This window comes from Chrysochloris asiatica, unplaced genomic scaffold (genome assembly GCF_000296735.1).
Source record: "Chrysochloris asiatica unplaced genomic scaffold, ChrAsi1.0 scaffold00047, whole genome shotgun sequence".
Classification (NCBI taxonomy): Eukaryota; Metazoa; Chordata; class Mammalia; order Afrosoricida; family Chrysochloridae; genus Chrysochloris; species Chrysochloris asiatica.
Window position 1 is genome coordinate 7999105 of NW_006408565.1, and position 23516 is coordinate 8022620.

At 39.8% G+C, this 23516-nt stretch overlaps 1 protein-coding gene across 1 annotated transcript in view; it reads left to right on the forward strand.

The window, feature by feature from the left end:
- The window catches only part of TAF12 (TAF12 RNA polymerase II, TATA box binding protein (TBP)-associated factor, 20kDa), a 36932-nt gene extending 14163 nt beyond the window's left edge, over nt 1–22769 (forward strand). Inside the window, exons 2-6 of the mRNA XM_006862214.1 lie at nt 3341–3592; nt 6616–6693; nt 11653–11767; nt 20079–20167; nt 22291–22769. Of these exons, the coding sequence (XP_006862276.1) occupies nt 3425–3592; nt 6616–6693; nt 11653–11767; nt 20079–20167; nt 22291–22326 (486 nt within the window). The 5' untranslated portion in view covers nt 3341–3424 and the 3' untranslated portion in view covers nt 22327–22769. The remainder of the gene's footprint in view (nt 1–3340; nt 3593–6615; nt 6694–11652; nt 11768–20078; nt 20168–22290) is intronic.
- Nucleotides 22770–23516: the final 747 nt, after the last annotated feature.

Below are 23516 nucleotides of genomic sequence, written 5' to 3' on the forward strand. Positions count from 1 at the left end.
ATATGTTACAATATTTCAAATCCAGCCTTGTAAAGGGACAGTCTAGGAAACAGGATAGTGGCAATCTGATGATGGGTGTTTGATTAGCATTGGCTTTGTTTTGCCAGTTATTGAAGATTCAGAAGGTCAATAATTATAGCAAACTGCAGTCTAGTTTTTGAGGGAGAACTTTGATTTTTTTCTCATGTCATAGAGATTCCACTTACTTCATTAAAGTAACTTCCATTGAAACTATTCTATATGGTTCATTCCTAATTTGAACTGTAGTTATCCATATTTAGTACTGTGTATATAGGCAGTGGAGTCCTGGTGTGGCACTGTGGGCTAATACATCAGACTGCAAAGTTGTTTGAACTGCAAGGTTGGCAGTTCATCAGCAGCTTCTTGGAAACTCTCTACAGGGTCGCTATGGGTTGGAGTCTACTCAACGGCACGTTAACAGTATAGGCAGTAGATTCCTGGTGTAGCATTGTAAGATAAGCACTGGACTACCAACCATGAGATCAGTGGTTCAAATTCACCAGCTGCTTCTTGGAAACCCTATACAGGGTCACTATGACTCTGAGCTGTCTCCAAGGCACTTACCATCATCAACATATAAGTTATAGGGAACCCTGGTGGGGAGTGGTTAAGTGTTCAATAATAATGAAAAGATTAAGGTCAGGGTTTTCAACCCACCAGCTGTTCTGTGGGAAGAAGATGTAGCAGTGTGCTTCTGAAAGGACGACTGCCTTGGAAACCCTGTGGGGCTATTCTCCCCTGTTCTCACTGTGAGTTGGAATTGACTTGAAGACAGTGGATTGTGTTTTGGTTTTGGTGTATAGGGTATTTTTTTCCCCCTCCAGATCTTATTACATAAATACCCATTATATTGAAATCTTCACTTTTTTTTTCACTTTCCCCAAAAGAATCTACTTATTTTGAGCAATACTCAGTTCTGTTCACAAAGTCAGTCCTATAAAGGATGTGAGAATATTATTTGAGAAGTAGCATTACTTTTGATAACCAGGAAAAAAAAAAACACATGAAAAAAATCCACACAGGAAAAACACATACTAATTAAGGTTAGGGTTAGGGCTTTCCAGAAGTCATGCCACCGGAAAGGCTACATGTAACCACGCCTCTTGCAAAGGATCTCCTTCATCCCTCTCCAGAAGAGGAAATGCAAGAAGTGCCTGGTGCCGAGCCCCAGTTCTGCTTCATGGATGTGAAATGCCTAGGTTGCTATAAAATTGCCACTGTCCAAAGGAGCTCTGGTAGCGTAGTGGTTATGAATCAGGCTGCAAACCGTAAGGTCAGCAGTTTGAAACTACCAGCTGTTCCGCCGGAGAAAGATGAGGCTTTCTGCTCCTGTAAAGATTTACAGCCTCGGAAACCCTGTACAGGGTCGTTATGAGTCAGTTCCGACTCCACGGCACATAACCACCTCCACCACCATATGAGCCTACAGGAGGAAAAGCGAGGCATACAGAAGGGTGCTCCTTCACACGAAAGCAGCGCTGAATGCCCTCCAAAGGTAGATGAGTGGGAAACCATTCCAGTAAACATATTTTGGATACAAAAAAAAAAAAAAGAGTTGTTATTAAGTTCTATCAAGTTGGGTCCAATTCTTAGTGAAGGAGCAGCTGGTGGGTTTGAAGCACTGATCTTGTGGTTAGTAGTCCAGTGCTTACCCTGCAGCACCATACCATGACTCTGTGTGCATTTATCACAATGGATTTTTTTCTTAAGTTTTGCATTGAAAAATACTGGTACCAGGTAAAAAGGGCACATGAAAAAAAAGCCCATACGGGAAAAACCCACTGTGCTTTTTTTCATGTGCCCTGTTTTCCAAGAACCAGTATTTTTCAATGTGAGGCTAGAGTAACAATTAGTGCCGTGAACTAGGATACAGTTTGATAATCTTTAATAAATTTCCAAAAATTTGCATTAGAAGAGATTACTTTTGTATCATTACAGTAATTATTTCCATGTTAATCTTTTCCTAATGATGTTTTTCCTAATGCATTGGTAGCATTTGTGGGTAGAGGAGAAGGAGGTCTGAGCCACATGTGCTTTAAAAAATAAGTTATCTGGGTACTATGCTGGCCCCTCCAACTGGCTCTTAGCCAACCAGTCAGCCTAGTTTCCCTTGGCCATTTAACTAGTGTATGGTGAGTTGTTTATATTGAGAATAAGCCGAGTTAAGATGAATGCATGTATTAAAACATATGTTGGAACACAGTGTGATGGAGAAGAACTTTTTCTATAGGGGCAAGAGTAGAATGGAAACAGATTCACATTCAGGTTGCTAAGCTTTCCCAACTCTGAAAGCCATTGAAAGACATGATTCCTGTAAGTTAAAGCTTTGCCCAGTAATGTGTTTCATGTGCTGCTAGTTTATCTCTAACCATGAAACACTCAAACTGTACAAAGGTAGTCTATATGTACAGTCATTAACTAATTTTAAAAATTTTGTATGAAGAGATGGAGATGGTTTTCCTGGCACCCATATGGGACTGGTTGGTGAAGATCGGCAATGGTTCTGTAGCAGGGTGGTGCTTGATGCTGGTTATTCATTTACAGGTAGTTTTTTGAAAATGGCTGCTTCTCATTTTTCCGGGCTCACAGCCGTGGCTGATGTAATTAAAGATTTAGACACTCAGATAGCTGTAAGTAAGCCCTGTGAGGCTGCTGTGTGCAGAACTTGGTGAATGTGCTTCTGACCCTGATGACCTCAAACCGATGTCCAAGAATCAACCTCATAGACTAACATTTAAGAGTCCCAGCAGCTCTAGACTGGGGACTGTGCACATAGTTAAAGACTGCTAGCATTCAAAGAAAAATTGATTTTGATAATAAAGAAGAGCTTACTTTTAACAATGCTAAAGTTGTGTTGATTGAGCATAGCCTGACATAGACTTAAGCATGTTTTGAAATGCCAAAATAAGCTAATCGGTTTTCTGACTGAGTTTTAAGTATGTGATTGTGCCATGATTTATTTGGATTTAACATTTGATGCTTAAAAATATGCATGTAGTACTTAAGGAAGTATTCTGTTTTTATAAAGTACTCCAAAATGTTTTGCTCATTTTAATAACACAAGACTCCTCATTTTATTTACTTTCTTCCTCATTTCAATATGTGGATTATTGAGTTTAGCTTTTGGAGACGAGATGGTTTCTGGATATCAGGTGAGAGTAACAAACAGTCTTCACTTCCTGTTTTGCATGTGCAGGTATCAAATGTCACCATCCCAGATATACGCAAGACCCTCAAAGACTGCATTCAATTTTACTTTAAAAACTCATCCTTTATTGCAGTTGCTGCTAGAGCTAATCTTCATGTTTTCTATCTGCAGTTGATTGGCCTTGGTCCTCACAACTCCAAAAAGAAGCAAGATCTTGATAAGCTCTATGAGCTGAAGTCCAAAGCTCAACAGATTATGAACCAGTTTGGCCCCTCAGCCCTCATCAACCTCTCCAATTTCTCATCCATAAAACCGGAACCCGCCAGCACCCCTCCACAAGGCTCCATGGCCAATAGCACTGCAGTAGTAAAGATCCCAGGAACTCCTGGCACAGGAGGGCGACTCAGCCCTGAAAACAACCAGGTATCATCCTCTTACTGGTCTGCTCTCTGTAGACACCTTTTGCGTGTTATTTGAATCAGTAATGCTTGAGAGCTGTCCATCTTAGATACTATACCTCTTTCTCTCAGCTGAAAAAAAGGTCTCTTTATTAATTTTCATTGCTGTTATATATGTATCTATGTGGATATATGAGGATAAGTTAAAAAGTATTACTACTAGAGTTCCTGGTGTGGCACTGTGGGCTAATACACTGGATTGCAAAGTCAATTTGAACCACAAGGTCGGCAGTTCAAGTTCACCAGCTGCTCCTTGGAAACCCTATATAGTGGCCCTACGAGTCAGCATCAGCCTTGTGGTTCAAAGAAACCTTGCAGTCCAACGCATTAACCTGCAGAGCCACACCAGGACTCTTTAGTCTTCTTGTTGTAAAGTGCCATCCAGTCGTTTCCAACCTATGGAGACCCTATATGTAGGATTCCAAAATAAAGCATAGTTCAAAGTGCTGATTTTTAAAAAATTTTTAATACAAGATGGGAACTAATGAATACAATTTTATGGAATGAGTCATAATCAGGACGAGTCTTAGATTTACCAATATGATCCAAGGAGCAAGGTCCAATCAAAACAGTAACTTCCAGTGGGATTTGCTGGACCAGTTAAATTCAAGGCACAGAGGTTGGCTCTAAAGGTTATAATGTTTCCAAAGGGAATAATCTTGATAGTTTTTGTTGTTGTTGTTTTTTTCAAGGACATGGGATGACCATGGGGCTTATTAGGAAGAAGTTTTAGGAAAATTGCACTGAGGATGTTTTTCCATCACAACAAAGTTCCTTCTCATTCTTCAAGGGTAGCAAGGGCTGTCCTAAGAGAATTTCATTGAGAAACCGTACCCTAGCCATCCTACAGCCTTGATCTTGCCACTTCAGATTTCTTTTTGTTCCCCAAACTCAAAGAACATTGAAAAGAAACACAATTTGAGTCCCTTGGGGATACCACAACTGTTGTTTTGATTTGGTATAAATCGAAGAGTGCAGAGTTCTTCAGGGAAGGCTTAGAGAGATGGAAACACCACCTTCAGAAGTGTATAGACCTAGATGGAAGATATGTTAACTTCACATTTTGACACTTCCATTTTTAATAAAAGTGTATATGATTTTGTAGCAATACTTTTTGACTTACCCTCATGTGTATGTATGTTTGTGTGTATACATATATATGTTGCTGCTGTTGTTAAGTACTATGGAGTCAGTTCCAACTCATAGCGACCTGTATAGGCTTTCCGAGAAGCAGCTGGTGGGTTTAAACTGCCGACCTTGTGGTTCATAGTCCAGTGCTGATCCTATAGTGCCACACAAGGATATATATATATGGTGTTACGTGCTGGTTCCAACTCAGCAACCCTATATAGGGTCTATGAGGAGCAGCCGGTAGGTTTGAACTGCTAACATTGCAGTTCAGTCTTGTATGTATGTATATGTGAGTGTGTGTGTATGTGTGTATGTAGTTAAATAATATGTATATATTATAGATATAGATACATATATATATATAGTTAAAATATTTATGGTGCTGTGGGTTAATGCACTGGACTACAAAGTTGGCTTGAACCACAAGGTTGGCGGTTCAAGTTCACCAGCTACTTCTCAGAAACCCTATGCAGAATGGCTGTGGGTTGGAACTAACTATACAGCACTTAACAACAACAATAATGAAAGTTCTCTTTCTAGTTCTTAAAATTGCTTCCATTATTAATTTTTGCAATAATTCTAAACTCTGACCTCTGATTCTGCCCTCCAGAGAAACAGAAATAAGTTTGATCCATTTCTTGGATGTGGAGCTAACATTGCAATGGAATAGTGGAGGGACTAGCAAAGGTGAAGGTGGAGAGTTGAGGAGATAGAAGACCAACATTTACTGACTATAGTTTGTTAAAGAATAGAAGGAGATAAAACTGTACAGGTAGGATTATGTCAAGATAGAAGTCTTTGTAGGAGCAGAGAGCCTCATCTTTCTCCTGCGAGTGGTTGCCAGCCTTGCAATCAGCAGCCCAGTACTCCCTCTGTAAGTACTTCCAGGGCTCCTTTAGTAAGTTTACATTGGAACTTTTAGTCTTTGCAAGTTTCTAATAGCAGAATAAGATAGCCTACAAAACAAAATGTTATAGAAGGATTAACTTGGGTAAGGAGACAAGACCAGTAGGAAAAGATATAGACTTAGAGGAAGATAATGTTTAAATAAGACTGTTGCAGTAAATCAAGGCATGTAGTGAAGCCTTAAATTAGATGATAATGGTAAACTGAAGAAAAATAAATGAAGAGTGATTCCATCAACAAACACAAATTTAGAAATTATTTTCTTATTTCCAAAGCTATTCATATTTATTACAGACACTTGAGAAATATAGAAAGAATAAGTAGTATATAATTCTACTACCTCTACCCCAAAATAACCGTGGTTAGCATATACTGTATGTGTTTTGATCATTTTTTAATGGCCCACATATGTTATATAATATTCCTCTAAAGAAAGAAGAGTAATAGTTTTCCATACTATATAAATATTTAGTGATACAGAGATGAGCACATGTTTACAGCTTACCTGTTAAGTCAGAGACAGGCAAACATGGAAAAATGCAGCATACCAAAGGAACAAGTGGTTACTTTCACCTGACTGGGCTAGGATAGCCATGAGCTGAGCAGATAGGAAAAACCAAGGAAGAGAATGTCTAAAAACTACACTCATGGCACAATTTGTGATGGTCAGAGAACTGCAACTTGCTTAATGTTGGGAGATGATGAGGCACAGTGAGAAAGAGAAATGAGGTTTAAATAAACTCCGTGACAGTTGGATGCTGACCTCTCTTTCAAACTACTGTTTCTGCCTTTGCCCAGACTGCTGCTCTCTTGAGAATGTATTCTTGTAACACCATCACCACAAGGTAGATCAGACTGTGAACTTTTTGGAAAGTAGAAACTAAACGATTTGACAGTGTTCTCTATAGGGTAATGTGCTATTTTGTCTTTTCAATACATGGTTAACTTTAGGTATTGACAAAGAAGAAATTGCAAGACTTAGTAAGAGAAGTGGATCCTAATGAGCAGTTGGATGAAGATGTGGAAGAGGTAAGATGGGGTTGGATATCCCAGTGAAGTGACTGTGCCCCTGAGAGCTGATACACATAACATAGCCATTAAAAGTACAGACTTGAGTGGCAGAAAATCTGAATTTGAAATTGACTCTACCATTTACCAGCTTTGCGACTGTGGACAAGTTTCTGAACCTGTGGCTTTCTGAGCCTCAATTTCCTCCTGTGTTGGTAGGGTCTGATGATATTCACTAGAGATTTATTGTGAGGATCTCATGGGATAATTTACACAAGTGATCTAGCTTTATACTTAGTAGCTGCTGCTACGTTTGCCTGTCAAAAAGGCACAGTGTGCTACTCAGGCAATCATTTTTAAAAAGTTTTAGCTGTAACTACAGCTTAATGTGGAATCCTCGTGTGGTGCTGTAGGATCAGCACTGGACAGCTGACCACAAGGTTGGTGGGTCAAACTCAACCAGGAGCTCCTTGGAAACCCTATAAAGGGTTGCTATGAGTCAGAACCAACAGGACAGCACTTAACAACAGCTTAATGCTGTCAAAGTTCATTCATGTTATAGCATTTGTCAGCATTTAATTTCTTTTATGACTGAATAATAATTGCATTGTAGGAATAATACATGTTTTGTTTATCCATTCATCTATGACTAGATATTTGGGTGGTTTCTACTTTTGGGCTATTATAAATAATAGCTCTCTGAACATTCATGCTCAAGTTTTTCTGTGGACATATGTTTTCATTTCTCTTAGGTATATAACTAGGATTGGAATTTCTGGGTCATATGGTAACCATGTTTAACCTTTTTTAGACTGTATTTTTAAAGCACTGCATCATTTTACATTGCCACCAGCTACATCTAAGTATTTCTTTTTAATATATATTACTTTTTTTTCGTCCTGGTGTGGCGCTGTAGGATAAATTAGTTGTTGTTAAGTGCTATGGAGTCAGTTCCTACTCTTAGCAACCTTGTATTTCCAAGGAGTGGCTTGTGTTTCCAAGGAGTGGCTGGTGAGTTTTAGCTACTAACCCTGCAATTCAAACATCCAGTGCTTATTCTACAGAGCCACACCGGGACTCCTTCAAGGATAAGTAAATACTGGACTGCTAACCACAAGATCGGTGGTTCAAACCACCAGCTATTTCTTAGAAACATTGTATACAGGGTCGCTATGAGTTAGATCCGACTCGATGCACTTAACAACAATGACTTTTTTGATAATTTCTTCTCCTTTGCTTTACCTTTTTTCTGGAATAACACTTGGTTGGATATTGATTCTTTTGGGTTAATCCTCGTAGGTTTGTTTTTGTTTTTGTTTTTGTTTTAATCTTTTCTCTCCATTTTTCACATCTTTTTAAGTTCTGTTTTCTGGGGAAATTTCCTTTATGCTGTCTTCTAAAAATCCTTTTAATTATTTAAAATTTTGGTTATGAAAATTTTTATTTCCAAGAACTTTTTCTTGTTGACTCCCCTGCCCCCCCCAAAGTCACTCTGTTCTTTTATGGTTGTAATATCTTATCTCTCTCTGAGGGTATTATACATACTTACTGACATTTTTATTATTGTCTCTGCATTGCCTTAGTTTCCTTTTTTGATTTGTTTATTTTCTTTTTAGTGTTGGAGACTTTATTTAAATGTCTGATGAAATACTGGCTATCCATTATTAAGAAATGAGCCACTAAAAAGCTGATTGAAGCAGAATGTACTGATTGATGGGTTTGCCTGGTGTGCACTATTGTTAGGTGCTTTTGGGTCAGTCCATTGAGTCAGTTCTAACTCATAGCAACCCTGTGTCCAACAGAAAAAGAACACTGCACTATCCTTACAATAGAATCTTGGTGTGGCACTGTGGGTTAATGTGCTGGACTGCAAATTCGGTTTGAACCGGAAGGTCAGCAGTTCAGGCTCACCAGCCACTCCTCAGAAACCCTACACAATGAATCTGAATCAACTCGACGGCACTTAACAACAACAACAATCCTTAAAATCACTGCTATGTTTTTGCTCATTATTGCAACCACTGTGTCGCTCTATCTCAGTGAGGGTCTTTCCCTTTTTCGCTGACTCTGCTTTACCAAGCATGCTATCCTTCTCCAGGGACTGGTTCCTCCTGATGTTATTGTTGTGGTTAAGTGCTGTTGAGTTGATTTTGATTCATAGTGACCCTGTATAGGGTTTCCAAGGAGCAGCTGGTAGGTTTGTACCCATGACCTTGCATTTAGTAGCCAAATGCTTATATAACTACAACACCACACCAGGACTCCTGATAGCATGTCCAAAGTAAATGAGACAAAGTCTCATCATCCTCATTTCTAAGGAGTATTCTGACTGTTCGTGGTATATTTAGTATCCTTTGCTAGCATCATCATTCAAATGCATAAATTCTTTGTTCTTCTTTTTCATTGTCTGGCTTTCACATATACCTATGAGGAGATTGAACATACTCTGGCTTGGGTCAGGCACACTTTAGTCTTCAAAGTGACATTTCCGCTCTTTAACACTTTTTGCAGATTTACCCAATGCAGATGACTGCTGCTTCCATGAGTATTGATTGGGGATTCAAGTAAAATGAAACCCTTCACAACTTCAGTATTTTATCCTTTTATTATGATGTTGCTTATTGATCCAGTTGTGAGGATTTCTGTTTTCTTTATTTAAGGTATAACACATACTGAAGGCTGTTGTCTACTTTCAGCAAGCAAGGTTTTATCATCTGCATATCTCAGATTGTTATTGAGCCTTAATCTAATCCTGATGCTGGGTTCTTCTTGTAGTCCAGTTTCTCGGATTATTTGCTCAGCATATAGATTGAATAAGTATGGGAAAAGGATACACAACCCTGACTCATACCTTTTCTGTTTTTAAATCACATAGTATTGTCTTTCCTGTTTGGACAACTGCTTCTTGCTCTATGTACACGTTCCTCATGAGCACAATTCTGGAATCCCCATTCTTCACAATGTTAACCATAATTTATGATTTATACAGTCAAATGCCTTTGCACAGTCAATAGAATATAGGTAGACATCCTTCTGGTATTTTTTGCATTCAGCCAAGAATCATCTTACGTCAGCAGTGATATCTCTGGTTCCACATTCTATTCTGAACCTAGCTTGAATTTCTGGCAGTTCCCTATCAATGTATGAGGGTGAGTTAAAAAGTTATCCACACTCTGGTTATATTAAAACTTCTTTGTCTACACTGTTTTATCAGCAGTTTCCATTCAAGGTCATGCTGTGCAGGTGTGAACATAGCATCTGCAAACAAAATTTAGACCAAAACTTGAAAGAGGGTAAAGTTCTTTTAAAAAATCATTACTGGTGACAAGACATGGATTCATCACTATGAGTCGAGAGTAAATGGCAGAGTGTGGAATAGGAACATCCTCAATTGCCAACCAAGAAAAAGTTCAGAAGTCACCTGTCAGCTGGGAAATTGATACTTACAGTTCCTGGGATTCTCAAGGGCCAATATTGGAAAACTATCAGGAAAAAGTTTCAACAATCAACACTGCTAATTACAGTGAGATGCTTACTGAAGATCTGAAGCCTAAATTTTGGATTAAACACAGTGGAGTGCTATCCATGGACAGTGTGATCTTGCATGATCGTACATGTCCACATACCTCTGTCCACACTATTGGTGCTAAACATCCTTCCTATAATCGTGATCTTGCTCCATTGGAATTTCATCTATTTTGTCCCCTGAAAGCAGCCCTTTGAGAATGAAAATTCACCTCCGATGAAGAAGTAAAGAGAGTGATGTACTTGTGGCTTGCAGCTCAGCCTAAAACATTTTTTAATAAGGGGATATGAAAGCTTGTTTACAGATAGACAAAGTGTATTGAAAAGCAAGGAGATTGTATTGAACAATGATGTATTTATCTTTTCTAAAAGTTGATTAAAATAAATTCTACAATCAGAGTACAGATAATTTTTGACTCATCCTCATTCTACTGCAACCATTTTGAATTATCTTCAGCAAACTTTTAATATGCATGTGATATTAATGATATTATTTGGTAATTTTGCATTCTGTGGGATCACCTTTCTTTGGAATGAGCATAAATATGGGTTTTTTCCTGTTGTTTGGCCAGGTAGCTGTCTTCCAGATTTCTTGGCATAGATGAGTGAGTGCTTCCAGTGTTGCATCCAATTGTTGAAATATTTCAGTTGGTATTCCATCAGTTTCTGGAGCCTTGTTCTTGGCCAAGCAGCTTAGATTTCTTCTTTCAGTACCCTCAATTCTGTAACCATATGCTACCAATTTTGAAATGGTTGAACCTTACCAGTTTTTTTTGATACAGTGTATTCCTTCCTCTTTCTTTTGATTCCTGTGCCATTTAATATTTTGCATATAGAATCCTTGAATATTACAAATTGAGGCTTGAATTTTTTCTTCAATTCTTTTAGCTTAAGAAATGCCAAGCATTGCTTCCCTTTTGTTTTCTAATTCCAAATCTTTGTACATTTCATTATAGTTCTTTACTTTTTCTTCTCGAGCTGTCTTTTGAAAATTTCTGTTCAGCTCTTTTATTTCATCATTTCTTTAGTCGCTGTAGCTTCTGTACATTCAAGAGCAAGTTTTCAGAGTCTCTTCTGACATGTATTTTGGTCTTTTCTTTCTTTTCTGTCTTATTAATGACTTTTTGCTTTCTTCATGTTGATTCACTTTAGTTTTCCCACCTGATTCCAAAGAAAATGTGAGGGCAGGGATTGGGGTAGTTGATCATTGGAGCATAGAAAGGGCAGAAAGTATATCGTTAGAGACATGTCATTTGCATTGGTTCTGGGTTAAAGAATATTTCTGTTGCCTTCCCATTTTTCCTTTCGACCTTAGCCCATATGTTGATTTTCTGGCTGTCTCATGGATTCCAGGCTTCACTGACTATGTAATTCTAGCCGGTAACAGTTGTCCCAACAACAGGAGCCTACTCTGCCAATGTCATGGTTACTCTTCCACACTTTTGCCTTCCCCAGATGCTGCTGCAGATTGCTGACGATTTTATCGAGAGTGTGGTGACAGCAGCCTGCCAGCTTGCCAGGCATCGCAAGTCCAGCACCCTGGAGGTGAAAGATGTCCAGCTGCATCTAGGTATGTGGTCTTATTTCTTCCTGAGGTACCCACACAGCTGTTCCTTCAGCACTGCCACAGTGTTATCAGGGGCTCCCTCGCCCCAAGAGAGACTTGGGCTCTAATCTACGTATTCATTCAATGGCAACATTAGACAGAGAAGAGAAATCCATCCGTGGCAGGTAGAGTGAGTCCAGCCAGGCACTGGGCTCAAAATCATATTCTGCCACTTTCTAGCTGTATCACTTATCCTTCCTATTCATTTCTCTTAGAGCTTGTTTCCTCATTTATAAAGCGAGGATCTTAATATCCTCCTTACAGGGTAATTGCAAGAATTATGTTATGATGTTTGCAGTGTGCCTGGCACAGGGCCTGACACATAGGAAGAGCTTATAAAGTAACTGCAGTTATGTTTCTACCATTCAAATAAATATGGATCTCTTCCAATCTGTTGACCAGGTAGTTGTCTTCCAAATTTCTTGGAATAGATGAATGAGCACCTCCAGTGCTGCATCAGTTTCGTTTCTTGAAACATTTCCATTTGTATTCTGTCAATTCTTGAAGTCTTATTTTATGCCAATTCCTTCAGTACAGCTTGGACTACTTTCAATGCCATCAGTTCTTGATCATATGCTACCTCTTGAAATGGTTGACCATTAACCATGTCTTTTTGGTACAGTTTTTCTTTGTATTCCTTCCATTTTCTTTTGCTGCTTCCTGCATCGTTCAGTATTTTTGCCCATAGCATCCTTCAGTATTGCAACTGGAGGCTTAAAGTTTTTTCTTTAATTCTTTCAGCTTGAAAAATGCTGAGCATGTTCTTCCATTTTGGTTTTCTAACTCCAGGTCTTTGCACATTTCACTATAGAAATTTTATATTTCACTATAAAACTTTGCTTCAGCTTCTCTTGTTTCTCCTTTAAATGATCTGTTAGCTCATTTTTACATTCTCGTTTTTTCCATTCACTTTTGTTTTCCTACTTTCAAGAGCAAGTTTCAGAGTCTCTTCTGCCATCCGTTTTGATCTTTTCTTTCTTCCCTGTCTTTTTAGTGACTTTTTGCTTTCTTCATGTTCATTGTTCTTGGTGTCATCTTACAACTCTTCTGATCATCCGTCATTAGTGTGTAATGCATCACATTTCTTAAGATGGTCTCCCCAGAGAGGGAGAGGGGTTGTGTCCTGATGACCGTAGGGCAGGCCTGGAGGATATACCCTTTGGTTGGTTGATGATGCATGGAGGGGATTGTAACCATGGCAATGAAATGACATACGATAGGATGAATGTAAAGCTAATGTTCTCCCATGTAAACTATCACATAATTCACAATAAAACATTAAAAAAAAAAAATCATCTCTAAGGGAACAGCTGAGGACTCTAGACTCATGGAAAGAGAGGTACTGAGTGCTGGCAGCCAGGAGGCAGGCTTGCAGAACGTGCCCTTTAGTGGTTTAAATTATTATATATTCCTGAGTGTGTTTGTGTACATCTCACAACCCCCACCCCAACCCCCCAAAAAAAGGAAAACAAAGGGAATGGAAGCAAATGCTGTTAAATGATGATGCATGGAGGAGATTGTAATCATTGCAATGAAACGATGGTGTAAAGCCTATGTTCTCCCATGTACACTATCACTCAGTTTACAATTTAAAAAGAAAAAGATGGTCTCTGAATTCAGGATGGATATACTTCAGGTCATTTTTGGCTCTTAAGAATTTGTTTAAATTTTCTTAAACTTCAGCCTTAACTTGTATCTGAGTAGTTGGTGGTTTGTTCCACAGTATGCCTCTGTCTAGTTTTGGCATAGATATTGAGCTTTGCCATCGTCTCTTCCCACAGATGTAGTTAATTTCATGTGTATACCATCTCGTGAGGTGCAGGTGTATAGTTGCCTTTTAGGTTGTTTTAAAAAGGTACCTGCAATGAATAAGTCATTATTCTTGACGAACTCTATCATGTGATCTCCAGCATCATTTTTATTAAGGCCATATATTCCAACTACTGATCCTTCCACTTCATTTCCAACTTTCGCATTCCAGTCACCAGTGATTATCAATGCATCTTCATTGCATGCTTAATCTGTTTCAAAATGAAGAAGTTGGTTGTTGTTAAGTGCTGTGCATTTGGTTCTTACTCATAGTGACCTTATGCAAGGTTTCCAAGGAGCAGCTGGTGGGTTTGAAACGCTGACCTTGTTGTTAGCAGTCCAGTGCTTATCCTACAGTACCACAGCAGGAGTCCAAAGAAGTTGATAGAGTTCTTCAATTTCATCATCACTGACTTTAGCGATTGGTGTATAAATTTGAATAATAGTGGTATTAACTAGTTTTCCTTGTAGGTATATGGATATTATCCCATAACAGACAGCATTGTACTTCAAGATAGATCTTGAAATGTTCTTTTTGATGATGAATGTGACACCATTCCTCTTCAATTTGTCATTTCTTACATAGTAAACCATATGATTTTCCAATTCAGATGGCCAATACCTGTCCATTTCAGCTCTTTCATACCAAGCTTTATGTGTTCCACTTCATTTTTGACAACTTCCAGTTTTCCTGGTTCCATATTTCGTGCATTCTGAGTTCCAGTTACTAATGGATGTTTGCAGCTGTTTCTTCTCATTTTGAGTTGTAGTCTATCAGCAAATGAAGGTCCCCAAAACTTTACTCCGTCCACATCAAGATCAACTCTTCTTTGAGGAGGGAACTCTTCCCTAGTCATATTTTCAGTGCCTTCCTGCCTGAAGGGCTGTGTATCGGTTAGTGATCTTTTGCTATTCATAAGGTTTTCAGTGGCTAACCATTCAGAATTGATCTGCTGCTCTTTCTTTCTAGTCTCTCTGGAATCTTCCCTGAAACCTTTCAACTATAGGTGACCCTGCTGGCATTCAAAATTACAGTGGCCTAAGTTTTAGCTTCATAGCAACGCACAATCTATCACAGTATGACAAACTAACAGACAAGTGTCTAGTTTGTCAATGTTAACCACTTCGGGTTAACATTGCTGTTGTTAATAGAAGAAGACAAATATTCTGGTTATCTATTATTGTATAACAGACCTGAACAGTGGCTGGAAATGGCAACAGTTATTTATTTTGTTCTTGAATCTGAGATTTGACTGGACTTAGTTAGGCAGATCTTGCTGGGGGTTTTCCTGTGGTTAAAGGTAGGTGGTGGCTGGGGTTGAGGTCATCTTAAAGGAAGGCTTCATCACTTCCATGTCTGATGCTTATGCTGGAAGTGCTCAAACATCTGAGGACTCTGCCAGCATTCTTTCCCAACTCCTGCCAGTCTCATCATATGGTAGCCCCACGATAGCTGTGTTTCCTATGGTAAAGCTGAAGGGTCCCAGAAAGAGAGTTCCATAAACAGCTGGCAGAAGCTGTGTAGCCTTTTCTGATCACAGCCTCTAAAGTTACACAGGGTCATGTCTGTCTATTCTTTGAGGTAATCACAAAGACCTGGCCAGGTTCGAAGGGTAGACACAGGTCCACATCAATGAGAGGAGTTATAAAGAATTTCCAGTTGTGTTTTAAAGCCACCACAACAGATTATTATGACTTTGAGAGGTTAGCTATCCTATTTTCTATCCTGTTTTCTACTTATACTTGTTCAGTATAAAACTAGAAGTCCAGTTTATTCATTGGGGTAAGAAATAATTATTACAGAGATTAGAATACTGAAAGGTTTACATGATCAGAAATTTCTGTAGCAGATCTTGTTGTTGTTAGGTGACATCGAGTCGGTACTGACTCATAGCGACTCTATACACAACAGAATGAAACACTGCCCGGTTCTGGGCCAGCGTCACAATTGTTGCCACGCTTGAGCCCATTGGTGCTGCCACTTTACCAATCCATCTTGCTGGGGGTCTTCTTCTTTTTCTCTGACCCTCCACCTTACCAAACATGATATCCTTCTCCAGAAACTGGTCCCTCCTGACAATATGTCCAAAGTATGAGAGATCAAGTTTGGCCATCTTGGCCTCCAAGGAGCACTCTGGCTGCACTTCTTCCAAAACAGATCTCTTGGTTCTTTTGGCAGTCCATGGCACTTTCAATATTCTCCTCCAACACCATAACTCAAAGGCATCAATTCTTCTACAGTCTTCCTTATTCACTGTCCAACTTTCACATGCATGTGAGGTTATTGAAAATACCATGGCTTAAGTCAGGTGCACTGTAGTCCTCAAGCTGACATCTTTGCTCTTCAGCACTTTAAAAAGGTCTTGTGCAGCAGATTTGTCTAATGCAATATGTCATTTGATTTCTTGACTGCTGCTTCTGTGAGTGTTGATAGTTGATACAAGAAGAATGAAGTCATTGACAACTTCAATCTTTTCTCCATTGCTAAGAATGTTGATTATTGGTCCAGTGGTGAGGATTTTTGTTTTTTTTTTACATTGAGATGCAATCTATACTAAAGGCTATGGTCCTTGATCTTCATCAGCAAGTCTTTTAGTCTTCTTCACTTTCAGCTAGTAAGGTTGTATTATCTGCACATCGCAGGTTGTTAATGAGTCTTCCTCCAATCCTGATGCCACATTTTTCTTCATAAAATCCAGTTTCTCGGATCATTTGCTCAGCATACAGGTTGAATAAGTATCGTGAAACAATACACCCCTGTTGCACACCTTCCTTAATTTTAAACCATTCAGTGTTCCCATGTTCTGTTCAAACAACTGCCTCTTTGTCCATGTACAGATTCCTCACAAGCACAATTAAGTGTTCTGGAATACTCATACTTCTCAATGTTGTCCATAGCTTGTCATGATCCACACAATCGAAAGCCTTTGACTAGTCAGTAAAGCACAGGTATACATCTTTCTGATATTCTCTGCTTTCAGCCAAGATCCATCGGACATCAGCAATGATATCCCTCATTCCACGGCCTCTTCTGAATCTGGCTTGAACCTTAGGAAGTTCTCTGTCAATGTATGCTCGCAGCCATTTCTGTATTACCTTTAGTAAAACTTTACTCACATGAGATATCAAAGATATTGTCCAATGATTTCCGCATTCTGTTGGATCACCTCTCTTTGGAATGGGCACAAATACAGATCTCTTCCAATCAGTTGGCCAGATATTTGTCTTCCAAATTTCTTGGCAGAGATGAGTGAGTGCCTCCAGTGCTGCCTCACTTTCTTGAAAGATTTCAATTTTTATTCCATCTATTCCTGGTGCCTCCTTGTTCTTTGCCAATTCCTTCAATGCACCTTTGACTTCTTCCTTCAGTATCATTGGCTCTTGATCATATGCTGCCACTTGAAACGATTGAACATCAACCATTTCCTTTTGATACAGTGACTCTCTGTATTCCTTCCATCTTCTCTTGATACTTTCTGCATCATTGAATAATTTACCTAGAGAATCTTTCAGTAACAAAAGTCGAGGCTTGAATTTTTTCTTCAGTTCTCCCAGCTTGAGAAATGCTGAGCGTGTTCTTCCCTTTTGGTTTTCTGACTCCAGATCTTTGCACATTTTGTTGTAATATTTGACTTTGTCTTCTTGTATGAAATTTTCTGTTCAGTTCTTTTACCTCCTCACTTCTTCCATTTGCTTTAGCATCTATCTCTACACTGGAGAGCAAGTTTCAGTGTCTCTTCTGACATCCATTGTGACCTTTTCCTTCTTTCTTGTCTTCTTAATGACATTTGCTTTCTTCTGTATGATGTTCTTGGTGTCATCCCACAACTCTTCTGGTCTTTAGTCTTTAGTGTTTAATGTATCAAATCTGGTCTTCTGATGATCTCTAAATTCAGGTGGGACATATTCAAGGTCATATTTTGGCTCTTGTGGTCTTGTTTTCATTTCCTTCAGCTTCAGTTTGAATTTGCATATGAGTAATCGATGGTCTGTTCCACAGTCTGTTCCTGACTTTGTTTTGGCTGATGATATGGAACTTTTCCATCGTCTCTTTCCACAGATGTAGTCATTTTGATTTCTGTGTATTCCATCTGATGAGGTCCATGTGTATAGTCATCTCTTATGCTGTCTAAAGAAGGAATTTGAAATGAACAAATCATTGGTTTTGCAGAATTCTATCATGCATCCTCCAGCATCATTTCTATTACTAGGCCATATTTTCCAGCTACTGATTCTTCTTCTTTGCTCCCAACCTTTTCATTCCAATCACCAGTAATGATCAATACATCTTGATTGCATGTCTGATCAATTTCAGATTGAAGAAGTTGGTAGAATTCTTCTATTTCACTAGCTTTAGTGGTTGGTGCGTAAATTTGAATAATCGTGGTATTAACTGGGCTTCCTTGTAGGCACATGGATATGATCCTATCACAGACAGCATTGTACCTCATGTCTGATCTAGATATGTTCTTTTGATGATGAATGCAACACCATTCTTTCTTTCCTCAAAGAATGAGCAGGTGCATTGTCGTGGTGGAAAAAATTCCTCCATGCAACTTTCCTGGCCTGTTTCTCACCACTACAGTTTTCAGTGTTCCTGAAACTTCTTCCTAATAAGTCCCTGTGTTCCTCCTATGTCTTTCAAGAAAATCAACCAAGGTTACCCTTTTGGAATCCTCAGAAAACAATCACCAACATTGTGATATTATTTCTCTGCCATGAATTGAATGGCCCAACCGGTCCCCTGGGGAACCATGATTTTAATTGGACCTTTTTTATTTTGAATTAGACTAAGACAAGTATAATACTGAGAGAACTTGTCTGCAGCCATCCACTGGTCACAGAGATAGGTTTAAGATCCACTTGTGCATGTATACAATGGAAGCCTGGTGGCAATCTTCTTTGACTTACCCTTATACATAGAATATTCCGCACAGTGCTGCTTGGTGCCAGTCATTTTATTAAGCATTTTATTCTTCAAATGATTGTGGTGGTTACATTCTGAATATAAACAGATCACATATATACATATATGTATGCATTCCTGACTGGTAGCCCTCTTTCTGAAAGTGACTTTTTATGTTAACACCCTGATAATGTTGATTGCAAAGTTCAACTCCCAGAGAGTAAGCCTAGTGTTACTTCAAGTACTGACAACAAATATTTTAGTGGAACGTTTCAGACATTCAGACAGTTTTCTCCCAAAAGCAGATAGTGAGCCAATTCAAACCAAAACATTTCGGTTTTTAGAGAACTGTTGGAGGAGAGTTGCATATCAAATTATTCTAGGGCTAAACATGAATCATTCCGTCATACAATATTTTCTATGCATTAGATAACACAGTAACTATGAAGCCATAATATTCCCTTTGAATGCCTGCCTGGGATAAAACAAGTTTTGCAAAACTTAACCTGATTTGTTGCTGGGGGGAGAGGGGGTGCAGGTTTAATAAATTAGTCCTCATGTAAATTTTTTTGAATAGTGACTATTCCTTAAATGCCTTCTATGAATATATATATATAGTGGGTTTGCTTTAAAATTCAGTGCACTTTTATTCATTTGTGGATTTAGGGGCCATGTAATTATGTCAGTTACTTACAAAATGAAATAAGCCAAGCCCCTGCCCTCTGAGAACTGTTGTTGTTAAATACTGTCAAGTTGATTATGACTCCTAGCACCAATCTTATAGGGATGACCCTGTTTAATGGCACAAGAGCATGTAGGGTTTCCGAGACTTTAAATCTTCAGGGGAGCAGAAAGCCTCATCTTTCTCCCACAGAGTGGCTAGTGGGCTTGAACCACAGAGCTTGTGGTTTGCAGTCCAGTGCTTATTGTGTGTAGCCTCTGCACTTGTTTATATACACAGGGTTCCAAAAAGTTCATGGAATATTTCTGTTATCTTTTACTTCCATTTTTCACAAACTTATTAAAACCTTTTGTATATACCAAGCCCTAGACTTTATGTATTATTTATTGCATTGAATTCTCTCAACCACCCTGTGAGGGAAGTACTATTATTACCACATGAAAGATGAAGAAACTGAGACCCCAGGTCACACAGCTCCCCAGTGAAGCAGTAAAACTAGAACTGGACTCCTAACTCCAGAATACTACAAGTGCCTTTCTGTTCCTCAGCTTCTCTGGTTTGAGTGAAGTTATTGTGGACACAGGAGTAGGGTGGTTAAAGACACAAATGACTTTAGTTTTCTGTGGAGCAGATGATCCCCTGGAACTTCAGGGTTCAGAACTCACCACTTTAATTAATTTACCACCGTTTTGTTTGCCAGAAGCTCAAATTAGTGGCATCCTTTGAACCCTAGGAAGAATTATCTGTTTTCCCCATAGGACCCTATGTCAGATTACTGTTAAGACAGTTGATTGTCCTCCTTGTCCCTTGCCTGGTGGTTACATTGCACTGACTCTGCCTTCTGATCCCCTTTCTGTGTGTTGGCCTCTTCTTTGCAGAGCGCCAGTGGAACATGTGGATCCCAGGGTTTGGCTCTGAAGAAATCCGACCTTACAAAAAAGCTTGCACCACAGAAGCTCACAAACAGGTAAGGAGCCACCAGAGGCCCTTGGGTTAACCAACGCTGATCCCATGAACGGTCTCTCAGAGAACACAAGTTCTAGGGGCACTTATCATCTGCAGTTTTCCTCTCCCCACCCCACAGCAAACTGCACTCTCCAGACTGAAGGTCGAAGAGGTTTGTGGGAAATCAATTAGATATTCCCTTGGCACTGTACTGTTACCACATGGGGTCTGTGTTTTCTCTCAACTCTGATGAGTATCATTTAAAACTGTTAATTCTAGGTTCTAATGTGTCTGGAGCTCACCCATCCATACTGCCTTCAGCACATCTCCTTTCTTTGTTGCCTCTGTATATGGCCCTATGAATAGAGGGCAGGTTAAGAAAAGCAGAAATACAAACTGTTCTTGTGCTAGGAGGTAGCATCCAGGCAGCTCTATCGAGCATTCTGGTCTTTGTCCCAGTGTAATCTGTTTTCTGCCCCTTCCGTTTATTGTAGTCAAATATATACTTATCCTAAGTGCCACAGCAGGACTCTTTAAAAAAAATTAAAAGTGTATATCTGTATCTATCTATACCTGTCTATATCTGTCTATCTAGCTATCTATTTATCTATCTATCTATATATGGAGCTCTGGTAGTGTAGTAGTTACAAGTCAGGCTGCGAACCTCAAGGTCAGCAGTTCAATACTACCAGTGGTTCTACGGGAGAAAGAGGCTTTCTGCTCCCGTAAAGACTTACAGCCTCGGAAACCCTGTGCAGGGTCGCTGTAAGTCAGAACTGACTCCATAGTACTTAACAGCAACGTATATATGTTAAGTGCCGTCGAGTCCATTCCAACCCAGTGACCCTGGATAGGGTTTCTGAGGCTGTAAATCTTTACGGGAGCAGAAAGCCTCATCTTTCTCCTGCAGATATATATATAAAACATTTGCCATTTTAACCAAGTTTTAAGTATAGAGCTGAGTGTTTTTGCCCCTCTTAACAATGGCCCTTCAGGTCAGTGAGAATCTTAACACCTCTTCTACTGTGAAACAAGTCAGCCCAACAACAGTGTTGGCCTCCCATTGACAAGATTGTTTTCTGTCTTAATCTAAATGACCTTTCTGATTTGAAAAGTGTTTTCCATAACCTGGTATCTCTGGAGAAGCAATGGTTAAGCACTTGACTGCTAACTGAAGGGTCAGAGGTTTGAACCTACCAGCCATTCTGTGGGAAAAAGGAAACTGTATGGGGCAGTTCTAGTCTTTTCTGTCAGGTTACTCTGAGTCAAAATCAATCTGACAGCAAGAAGTTTGGGTTTTGATATCTCTGGAGTGGGTAGGTTTACAGAACTCACAGAAGAAGTCCTACTGGGAACTACCAATATCTTGATGCTCTTCAGAAGGGAGTCCCTCCAAACAGTGGGCTGTCATTTTGGCTATGCTCCCAAATTATCCACTTTTTAGCCTTATATATTTATTTAGTGAACATATAATGTTCCACAGTCTCTTGGTCAAAAAGAGTGAGCAAAGCAGGTTAGTGATTTTGCCAGAGTCCTGGTGTAGCGCTGTGGGCTAATGCATCAGACTGCAAAGTCATTTGAACTTCAAGGTCGGTGGTTCAAGCTCACCAGCTGCTCCTTGGAAACCCTATACAGGGTCGCAATGGGTCGGAATTGACTCAGTGGCACTTAACAACAGCAACAAGTAGCAGTAAAATTTGAACCACTGATGGGTTGTGGTAGGTGTTAGTCTTCAGTTTCCTTTCATTGCAAGTCAGGTATGAAGCATCCGCTCCCTGTGTGTGTGGCAACAGTTTTCAAATAGAGCCCCCTTCCTGATTTTCTTCATCATTAGAGAAAGGAGAAGGCTGGGGGCTGGGGAGAAGAGTTTAGAAAGTACGTGCATTTTGATGGCTCCCCTAAATCCCTAAAAGGCATGACATGCTCCATTGCCTTTGACTTTTTTCCATCCTGCTCGCCTAGAGCAGTTTGGGACTTTTGGTCAATGGAATGGGTCCACTGGCCCATCTCACATCTTAGGAGCCTGCTGAGCTGCCCTGTAACTGTAGGGCCCCTGAGGGCTGCCGCCTTAAGTGCAGACCGTGCTGCCTGCTCTCACTGTCTGACTCTAGCCTGTGGGATTGACTTACTTCTCTTTCCTTTCAGAGAATGGCATTGATTCGGAAAACAACCAAGAAATAACACACGGAAAGGTCAGGGAATGGACATCAATGCATTTGGAGATATTTGAGCTGAGGCCTCAGCCATCTCATCCATGGCATTTTTTTTGAATGCTTTACAGAGAAGCATATATTTTTTAATAACAGTGCAGCAATATCTATAATGACTGAGAGGATCTGCCAAAAGAATAAAACCTCCTACCCCGACACCCAGTCCCTCTTCCCTGCCGTCTCAAAGAAGAGCCGTGTATCTTCCAGAGAAGATTTTATTTGTGGTTTATTATATAAGTGATTGAATATGGGACAAAACATTATGGTCTTGTTTGGTGAAACAGTATTAGCAAGACATGTAGAGGTTTTTGTTTCCTTCTCCCCTCGCCTTTCCCTGTACTTTGTAACATCAGTGTTTATATGAATATGACTTTCATTTGCTTTTACAGAATAAAGAAGTTATTGATCGAAAAATACAGAATGCGTGGCTTACAGCCTTTGGAATGTCAGAGTCAGAAGGGTGAGCAAGGTTGGGTGTAGCGCTTCAGTCAGCAGATGGCAGCATTTCTATTCTTGAGAAAACCCAGGGACTTTCCATTCTTTTACTCCAAGAGACGCTATCCTATCAGTAGGAGTTTGTGTCTTGTCTCAGTGTCCTAAGAATTGGGCAGTGATGATCTAGCCTCATGAGTCCCAAACTGAAGAGGTGTCTTGTTTCTAGTACTGCAATGTGCCTAAGGCCTGTTTGACACATTCATCCTGGAACTCGTAAAGAAAGTTGTATTTGTTCTCAGCCCGGTCCCTGTGTTTTTACCTTTTCCATCATCCTCCAGAGGAAAACCAAGCCCCTTCCAGATCTCAAGACCATATCCATGAGGCATCTAGAATCATCTTGCCCTGTGCCTCACTTAGCCCTTGTGCATTGTAAAGCTTCCGTGGATGTCAGGGAAGATGGCTCTTCTGCCCAGGGATCACCTTGCCCTGCTTGGTCCTCTGCCTCCTTTGGTGTGGTCTGAGATGAGTCCCTTTCTACTCCATCCCACTAGGAGTTTGGCCCATGACTCCTCTTGAGTGAGCAGCTCAAAGACTGTGCTGGAGTTTTTTTTTGCTCTAGCTAAGGCATCAATTTAACAAGCCTCATAGAGGCAGCCAACTTCTCCCCCTCCTCCGTGTCATGTGATATTCAGTCACCAGGTCATCCTTGTGGACTACCATGGGGAA